The sequence below is a fragment of the Nansenia antarctica genome (genome assembly GCF_963989245.1).
Source record: "Nansenia antarctica genome assembly, chromosome: 5".
Classification (NCBI taxonomy): domain Eukaryota; kingdom Metazoa; phylum Chordata; class Actinopteri; order Argentiniformes; family Microstomatidae; genus Nansenia; species Nansenia antarctica.
Genome location: NC_137690.1, coordinates 10,711,014 through 10,721,267, shown reverse-complemented (window position 1 = coordinate 10,721,267; position 10,254 = coordinate 10,711,014). Strand labels below are relative to the sequence as shown.

The window sequence follows — 10,254 nt, the reverse complement described above, 5'->3', positions numbered from 1 at the left end:
GTATAGCAGTCTGTCCAACACCACCGAATAAGCCTTATTCACTAAGGAATACTGAATATGCCAATATGGTGACCTCATTAAGAGACACTTAATAATAATAATAATTCATTGTATTTATATAGCGCTTTTCCGAGGCTCAAAGACGCTGACAATATGGGAAAAACTTGGTTTATCTTGTGTGGAAGATAGAGAGGTAATAATATAATATACATTTGTGTCTCATAAACCAATCAGCAAATACTTTATTGTAGCCAGGAGTGCAATAACACACCAAACACGTAAACAAACAGTAGCTGCCCATATCTGTACCACTGACCAAAATCTTCTGACAAGGATTTGTGTACCATTAAGACAGTGACACACAAAGGCCCATAATAATCTCTCTATACAAACACCACTCCTCACACAGTTTAAAACAGGGATGCGTATGGAGGTTAAACCAGATCTCAGCTCACATGTTTTTCATTCAAAGTCCATTGAGAAGATTTGTTTTTAGATTTCTCCCTCATCCTCGCTGCCTATGCCTAGCTCACTGTCCCTGTGCTGGGCCCTGTCCGTCTTCATCTCCCTCTGTACACGGGCCAGCTCCGTCAGCTCCGCCTGCACCCGCTGGAGTTGCAGGCTCCGCCTCTGCCGCAGCTGACGGATGGGGAACGGGTTCATGTCGAATGCAATGCCCATCAACTTCCTGTTGGAGGTAGCAAGGGAGAGTGAGTGAACAAATGCTTGTGTGTGTGTGTGAGTGTGAGTGTGTGGAGGAAGACAGTGAAAGGGGTGCAAACGAGTTTGTGTGTGTCACAAGAAAGAGTGTGAGTGAACATATCAAAGGTCATAAAATTCCTGAAGAGGGGAGAGATTGTGTGTGTGTGTGTGTGTGTGTGTGTGCACGCGCGCATGTGCGTGTGTGTACACATGCTTGCTTGTGTGTGTGTGTGTGCGTGCGTGCGTGCGTGTGTGCGTGTGTGTGTGTGTGTGTACCTGTAGTCAGTGATGGTGGTGGGGAAGAAGCGGAGGTACTGGTAGATATCCACACTGTCATGAATCTTTACAATGTCCTCTTCTTTGTACTTAAAGAGTGCCAATGCATACCGAAATATCACCTGCAAATGAAGGTCAGCATAATTCAGACCATGGACCCACAGCGATAACCTCTGATCCTAATTGATCCTAGTCAACCCCAAACGCACACTCAAATTCTAACCCCCAGAACTTGTTTTAACCCATATCCCCCTTCTCCTTAAAACTCTCCCCTCCTGCCCTTGGATCCATGTTCCCTTGCCATGGTTACCTTGGTCCCCTGGTACAGGAAGGAGTCCCAGACTCCTCGCCATGCTTACCTTGGTCCCCTGCTACAGGAAGGAGTCCCAGACTAGCCATGCTTACCTTGGTCCTCTGCTACAGGAAGGAGTCCCAGACTAGCCATGCCTACCTTGGTCCCCTCGTACAGGAAGGAGTCCCAGACTCGCAGCAGGAGGTCAGGGGCTAGCCGCTCTACGAACACGGCAGAGAACCAGTCCTGGGTGACCAGGGGGACGTCCACGCCGTGAGCCTGGAGGTGAGCTGTTAGTCTGGGTATCTTCTCTGCCATGTAGTCCCTCAGCACACGCTGCTCCACCTGAAGAAGGAAGATAGTTCAATAGTTTGAATTCCCTTCTGGGCAACTTCATATATATACTAGGTCAATGATCGTCTTGTTCTGTATGTTTTTTTGGGTTTGTTCTTGATTAAAGCCATATACAGTATATCATTCTATCGATATGGAATATAGATTTATGGGTTAGTTCTTTCTATCTCACAATAAATGACACAAGGGCCAATTTGTCCCTGCTGTACCTGAGCAGCGATTTGGCTCTTGCTGTAGAAGTCCTGAGGCATGATGGTCTCTACAATGGCCACCAGACACCAGAATGCCTCCTCCTCCTTCTGGAGGACCAGGAGAGCCGTCGCTGCCAGCCTGCCACAACATAGGAGACAAAGAGAGGAAGTCTTACACATCCTAATCAATCAACACACAACCGTAGTCTCACGACATCATACTTACAAAGAAAGCCAATATACCACTCCTACGGCTACACAGGACTACCTCAAAACTGCCTGAGGAGAATTAAAAATACACGGACATGGTCCTGTGGTTGACAGTTGTTTTACAAGCGTTACAAACCAATCAGATGGTTTCCCTCTCAAAGGTAGACTTACACTCTCAGTAATGCTGTTGATGTTGACATTTGAATGACGTCGTCATGCCGTCAACATTTTATTCTTTCTATTATGCAGGGCTCTCAAGTCTCACGCATTGGGCGTGAGACAAGGTGTGGCGTGTGAGCGTGTGAACGGGTTGAATGCGTGTGTCTCACGCCCAATGCGTGAGACTTGAGAGCCCTGTATTATGTCTAAAGTAAACGATTAAGGAGTGGAAAAGGACCTGTTTAGGGCACGGCAGTAGTCCAAGGAAGGGTTGTGCCAACAGAAGGCCAGCAGGATACGGTGCAGCTGCTGGACGGCAGGCTTGGCGGGGGACGAGAAGTGCTGATTGCCCCTCAGCGTGCTCTCCAGGTCCAAGCGGATCTTCCGCGAGGCCGGATGTATCACCGCCCGGCTCCGCAGGCACAGCTGCTGGTAGCGGTGCGGGTGGCGCTCTCTCAAGGAGCGGGTACGGGTCCAGACCACCCAACTCCACACACGCTGCCGGTACCCCCGTGGCACACCCCTCCGTAGCAGAGCCTTCAGCTTCGGGGATGCCACCAGGTCAGGGTTCAAGCCAGAACGAGGCCCGTCAAAGAGCTGTGCCCAGCGGGCTGAGAGACGCCTGTCATCCCTCTGCTCCTGGTCCTGGTCCCGCCCCTGAGGGGGTTGTTTTTGTCGGGGGGGGTCGTGGAAGTGAATCCCTAATGCTTGCAGCTTGGTTAGCAGCTTCATATCTTCTACTTGGACATGGAGGTTGATTGGGAATCCGTAGTCATCATACTCCCTACACACACACACACACACACACACACACACACACACACACACACACACACACACACACACACACACACAACTTTGTCAGTCTCCCGAGATGATGTTTTGTGTCTTATGATTAGGGTCACATTGTTTTGTTGATAACAATTTTGCTAACACAGACACACATGCTCTCTCTCTCTCTCTCTCTCTCTCTCTCTCTCTCTCTCTCTCTCTCTCTCTCCCTCTCTCTCTTTCACACACACACCCACACACACACCTGGTAGGGTTCAGGTCCAGAATGTCCCTCCCATTGTCCCGTAGTGCGTCGGTGACCAAGGTTTTGATGATGTCCCTGTGTCTCTCCAGACTGCAACTCTCCTGCAGGTTCAAAAGGACGGCCAGGAACCTGCTCTCCATCCTGAACACCTTGGCCTCCAGGTAGGCACACTGACACACACACACACACACGCACACACGCACACGCACACACGCACACACACACACGCACACACGCACACACGCACACACGCACACACACGCACACACACACACACACACACACACACACACACACACACACACACACACACACACACACAGTGAGACAGAACAGATTCCTTTCTGTAATGTACTGTTTGTGTTAATTATGCCTTTTTTTTTTTTTTTTACAAAATGTAAAAGATTAGATTGAGTTCTTGTATCCAAAGAAAGAAGACATGTTATTATCCAAACCAAATACAGAGTATATGCTGTGAAATCAAAAGCTATGACTCTATGGTCTGAAGATGAGCCACGAAGCACCTAAACTACCTTCATGATCAGGTTCCTCTCCTGCTCTGAGCTCTGTCTCCACACCTTGGTCAGTTGGTACACCTCAGAGTTCAGGTAGGTGTTCTGGGTCTTGTAGGCCTCGATGTCTTCCTGGGAAAAGTGGGACGGAAATCATCCCATTTCATACAGATGCAGGATAGGATAAACCACTAGACTCAATTCCTAACACTGTCTACTACACAATGACAATCACTACCAATGTCCATCTGACCCTTCCTCACCTTGAGCTTCCTAATCTCCTGCCTCAGCTGCTCGTTCAACTGCTCGGCCCAGCCACGTTCTAGATGTTTCTGGGGGTCAGACATACAGGCAGATACCTGCTGGGACAGACGGGCCACCATCTCCCTCTCCGCCTGGCTTCTCTCCCCTAGCACTCGGAGGTGCTCTCGAGACTGTGGTGTGTCGTGATGCTGGGGCTGTGGCGCCACCTGCTGGCTGTATGGGTGAAGTGCGTGACGCTCGGTTTGGCCGGGACCCCACCGCTCTGAACTCTGACCTGAATGGACCTCTGACCTCAGGGGCTCCACAGGATTGGTCAATTTATCTTGCTGCACCACCTCCAGGGCCTTCTGTAATAGGACCACGAGATCCTGAGAGGGAGTGACATCGGTGATTATGGAGAGCACAGAGTGAGGTATGTTAAACATTGGATTGTCAGGGGTGTAGAAATTGATTGAGGGATTGTGTGTGTGTGTGTGTGTGTGTTTATATTATAACAACATTATATTTGTTTTGTGTAAAAGCTATATATATATATACACACACACACACACACACACACACACACACACACACACACACACACACACACACACATGTATATATATATATATATATATATATATATATATATATATATATATATATATATATATATATAGGGGGGTAGTGGTGGTCTAGATAGTGAGTTGGACTTGTGATCGGAAGGTTGTGAGTTCAAATCCAGCCTGAAACCACACCACTACTAGTGTGCCCTTGAGTAAGGCACTTAGCCCCCAGTTACTCCAGGGGGAATGTCCCTGTAATTCGTAATTGTAAGTCGCTTTGGATTAAAAGCGTCTGCTAAATGGCAAAATTAAATTATATATATATATATATATATATATATATATATATATATATATATATATATATATAAACATAGAGGAATATCTCAGGACTGCATCTGTTATTTCAGCCTTTACCTTCTGGGCCCTGACCTCGCCCGCAAGACTGAGCACTTCCTGTTGCAGATGGGAAGTGTCTTCAGCTTCTTCCTGTTTGGGATGAGTGGTCTTGTCTAGGAGGGTTGGGAGGGGGTGTTCACTGCTTGGGGGGCTTTGGTGTTTCACTGGTACCTCCACTTTCTGTTTTCCCCTTGGGGTGGACGGTGGCTCAGAGTGTTCACGATACGTCTTTAGAGCTGCACAAGACAAATGATCAGTGAGTGTCTACTGGATAAGACTCCTAGCATTGTGTAAGAATTTACTTTCACACTATTATGGTTGAGATGATAATGATGAATCTAAAAAAAAACGAGACTGTGTTACAGTGAGACATGGCCCAGCTCTATTCCCCTCCTCCTATCCCCTCAGAGATCACAGATCTGAAAGGACAAGATAGATGGGAGCAATACAGTGACTTCTCCACGTAGCTCCATCATTCCAATGTTGCCTCCTTCATATTGCTTCCACCTATCCAGTCCTGTCAGGTCTATGATCACAGAGCAGTAAAGAGAAGGAGAAGGGGAGAAATAAATGGGACCAGAACAACCTACGGAGTTTGTCAGACAGTGGTGGTCTTTGAATGATGTTGTTGAATGACAGCAGAGGGTCACAGAGCTCCTCCCAGTTCAACCCCTGGCTGAGCTCCTGGGATGAACGGCTCCGATGGAGGTTCTCCCGGCTGGAAACACACACACACACACACACACACACACACACACAGTTTAGTGCTTATGCATTGTTACATACAGTATTTGTGTGTGTGTGTGTGTGTGTCTTGTGTGAGCACATGGCTGTGTGCATGTAGACTACATGGAATGTGTGGGTACTGTGTGGGGTGTCAGGTGTACGACAAGGGTGTGTGTGTGTATATATACTAACTGAATCCCTGTAGGAGGGTGTCTAAGAGGCACGTCGCTGAGTGTGGCGTAGCGTCGTAGTGCGGGGTGATTGGCTGGTGGTTTCCCTTGTTGTCCTGATACAGTTCCGTGATGCCACCTCTTCAACTGGAGCTGCTTTAACCAGTAGGTCATTGACTCACTGTTCACTGCCTGAAGTGAGAGACAGAAGAAGAGTAGAGAAGAGTAGAGTAGTGCAGAGTACAGTGGATTAGAGTAGAGCAGAGTAGAGCAGAGTAGAGCAGAGTAGAGCAGAGTAGAGCAGAGTAGAGTAGAGCAGAGTAGAGCAGAGTAGAGCAGAGTAGAGCAGAGTAGAGCAGAGTAGAGTAGAGTACAGTAGATCAATTCCTTTTCTATCCTGTAAATTGAAATTCCAAATCAATAATTAATCATTTTATTGGGGGTGATTTATTTAGTTTTTCTTTCATTGTGCCTGACAAGTAAAATCAAGTGCACCTCACGTTTTTCTAATATTTGAAATTCAATTCCATTTCAAGTACTTCAATTAATCTCAGCTTGGGTGAGTGTGAGAGTGTGTGCTCCAGTATGTTAGCAGACTACAGTACTCTCCTGTCACTGGCACAACATGCGTACACAGCTGTGACCTACTAAACCCTAATCGATCTCAGACACCCGTTCCCCACATTCTCAACGCCACTAGGCTAGGGTTACACCCCACTTAACCACGATGACCACAACAGTGCATGTGCGGTACTGTATCCATGCGGATTCATTCAGTTACTAATATTGCTTACAGAATATAACAATGCACTGTTACACATTTAGAATAGGCTCACTACACTAAACCATAATACATTGGCAACATCATGTATGCCAATAGGGCTCTACACAATATAAGAAATATAAATATAACAAGTTGGAGCCAATGTTTTCTGCAGGGTCTAACCATGGCTATAGAGATAGACAACAGAGATAGAGACAGAGAGCTAGAGAAAGATACAGTAAATGCATGAATAAATCTACAGACAGACAGACAGACAGACAGGCAGGCAGGCAGGCAGACAAACCTTAAGGGTGAAGGTGCGTTCAGGCGTCTGGATATAGAAGGCTCCCTGGTCCATCTGGGGCAGGTCTCCCAGGATGGCGTTGGGGAGTTCGATCCAGCCCAGCGGGTTCACATCATGGGCACTCTTGTAGTAGACCAGCCGACACTCTATCTCCTGGTACAGGAACCAGAGGGAGCGCCACACCTTCAGAGGCCCGCTCAGCTTGTCCAGGTAGCCGCACAGCGTGCCAGAGGACAGCTCCTGTCTCTGCTGGCTGCTGTCTATAGGTGAAGGGTCTCCATCTTTGTTTGGTATCAAGGCCATACCTATAGGTGAAGGGTTGCCATCTTTGTTTGGTACTAAAGCCATACCTACAGTTGGCCTGGCCAGTGTTGAACTGTGATGAGGCCACCAACGATCCTCTATTGTTGTTTGTTGTTTTAACTACCCTGCATCTTTGGCAGGTGGGATGAGTTGCCTTCAGGTCCAGAGAAAGAGAGCTGTGCCAGATATAAGAAACATGATTACAATGGTAATTCAATAGATGTACTAAATAAAGAGTTGCATGAAGTATCTCATTAGAAGATAAAGGAAAGTAGCACAACATTTCACAAATACAATGTATAGTATAGAACTGTTATCTAATTTTTTGCACATCATTTGTACATACTTAATTTTCACATTAGTCTCTAATTATACATCCGTATACACTGTACTGTACCGATCATTTTGTTATCATAGCTTATTGTACATTTTTTGTTATCCATCTCTTATACTTACCACCTACTGTACTTACCATACCGTACTTATCATTTCATAACTGTACATATCATTTTTGTCTTCACTATCATGTCCTTGCACTATGTCTACAATATCATGTTTTGTACTATAACACTATTTGCAATTCTGCTTAGATGCGAAACTACATTTCGTTGTCTGGTACTTGTACTCTGCAATTACAATAAAGTTTAATCTAATCTAATCTAATCTAATCAAATCTACTCTACTCTACTCTAATCTAATCTAAACTAATCTAATCTAATCTAATCTAATGAAGTATTACCTGAAAAGGAGGAATTATAGTTTTTCCCATAATAATGCTACCATTGTCATAGTACACATAACTACTTTCTTCAAAGCACATTTATAAAGCAATGTAATAACCATTTAAAAAGGTTTACTACATATGCAGATATTATTGTCACATTGAAACAATACTTTTAGGCCACTTTAGGAAGCCCTCTAAACAAAACAAGTTAGACTATTTACCAAAGCTTTTCAGCGGTCCTAGCGGGGTCCGGTCTTAATGTCTTATAAATACCCATCGTCTGGGCTCTTCAGGAAGCCAATGGGTGTGGGAAGTTATTTTTAAATGCATCCAGAGTTTTAGGTTACCCAACAGCAGTGGCGGACTCAGGCTGTTTGAAGGGCAGGGGCGAAAAGAAAAAAAGGGCACCTACTGCACAACATGGGACCCCATCAGTGCACATGGTCAAGTTTAGACCATTGGAAGGGCAGCCAATAGGGCACATCCTCTAATATTGCCACTCGAAAGGGCACTTTAGTGCGATGTTTTTCAACTGTGGGGGCACATGGTCAAGTTTAGACCATTGGAGGGGCACCAATAGGGCACATCCTCTCATTTTCGCCACTCAAAAGGGCATTTTTGCTACTCAAAAGGGCACTTAAGCAAGACGTTTTTCAACTGTGGGGGCACCAGGAGGGGTAGTCGCCCCCCCCCCCCCCTTGAGTCCGCCAGTGCCCAACAGGCAGTGTACATGTTCAGTACAGTACAAATCCCAATTCTGCCACCATACTAATACTCTTAAACATTGCTGCTACATGCCTATTACCTCCCGCCCAACCTGGATCCATACCAGTTCGCCTACAGAGCCCACAGGTCCACAGAGGACGCCATCGCAACGACTCTCCACTCCACTCTATCCCACCTGGAGAGGGGAAACAGCTACGCGAGACTGCTCTTTGTGGACTTCAGCTCTGCCTTCAACACCATCCTTCCAGACAGGCTAGTGACCAAACTACTAGACCTGGGACTATCACACTCTATATGTGCATGGATCAAGGACTTCCTGTCTGACCGCCCCCAGAGGGTGCGGGTGGGCTCCCACACCTCCAGAGCCCTCAGACTCAGCACTGGGTCCCCACCTAGCTGCGTGCTAAGCCCCATCCTCTACAACCTCTACACCTACGACTTCACCCCCGTCCACCCCAGCAACTCCATCGTAAAGTTTGCAGACGACACCACCGTGGTGGGCTGCATCTCGGGGGGGGGACGAGGTGGCGTACAGGGATGAGGTGGAGCACCTGGGCAAGCTGTGCAAGGTTAACAACCTGCTGCTGAACCAGTCAAAGACCCAGGAAATCATCGTGGACTTCAGGAGGAAAAAATCTGAGGTCCAGCCCCTACTCGTCGATGGAGGGAGCGTGGAGAGAGTCTCAACCCTCCGATTCCTGGGGGTGCACATACAGGATGACCTGTCCTGGAAGACCAACACAGCAGCCATCATCAAGAAGGCACAACAGCGGCTCTACTTCCTGAGAGTCCTCAGGAAAAACCACATCAGCCAGGACATGCTTGTGACCTTCTACCGCTGCGCAGTGGAGAGCATCCTCACCTACTGCATCTGCGTGTGGTTCTCCAGCTGCACAGCCGCAGAGAGGAATGCGCTACAGAGAGTCGTGAGATCGGCCCAGAAGATCACCGGCGCCCCCCTCCCCTCTCTGGAAGAGCTGTACAACACACGCTGCCTCAGGAAGGCCTCCAAGATCTCCAGAGACCCATCCCACCCTGGGAACGAACACTTTGCTCGGCTGCCCTCGGACAGGCGGTTCAGGACCATGTTCGCAAGGACAAACAGACTTCTACCCCAGGGCCATTCAGGCCCTGAACACAGCAAAGACCTAGGTTCTAGGCCCTGGACAATCTAGACATTTGATGGCAGCTACTAGATTGAAATCAAGTGCAATACTGAAACACAACTGTGAACATTTCAAACCTGCAAACTGCGACACTTTAAATGAATGTGCAATAACACTATGTGCAATATGACAACCCTCGGGTACATAAGGTTCAGAGATAGGAAATGTTAGAATAGGTATAGCATAGCATAGAGTACAGCACAGTGTTTATTTGTATAGTATAGTATAGTGGACAGTGTACATAGCCTTTATTTATGTAAACCAGCTCTTTTCCCTTCTTGTTTTTAGTTTTCTTTCCTAGCACCAGGGGAGCCCCCCCCCTCCCAAATTTCGTTGTTTGGTACCTGTACTATATCAATGACAATAAAGACCATTCAATAGGATTCTATCAAACAAACACATACAACAGGCTTATGTACCAGGTACAGTATA

General features: G+C 47.0%; 1 protein-coding gene across 1 annotated transcript; it reads right to left on the bottom strand.

The window, feature by feature from the left end:
* Positions 1 to 492: 492 nt before the first annotated feature.
* LOC308157732 (TBC1 domain family member 2A-like) lies at positions 493 to 7,206 on the bottom strand (the record flags this gene model as incomplete). The annotated part of the gene is made up of 12 exons (XM_080531340.1): positions 493 to 688; positions 979 to 1,100; positions 1,430 to 1,615; positions 1,834 to 1,954; positions 2,423 to 2,968; positions 3,221 to 3,390; positions 3,754 to 3,864; positions 3,996 to 4,364; positions 4,959 to 5,053; positions 5,531 to 5,658; positions 5,859 to 6,028; positions 6,904 to 7,206. The coding sequence occupies 12 exons, from the start codon at positions 7,204 to 7,206 to the stop codon at positions 493 to 495; spliced, it is 2,517 nt and encodes an 838-aa protein (XP_080387466.1).
* Positions 7,207 to 10,254: the final 3,048 nt, after the last annotated feature.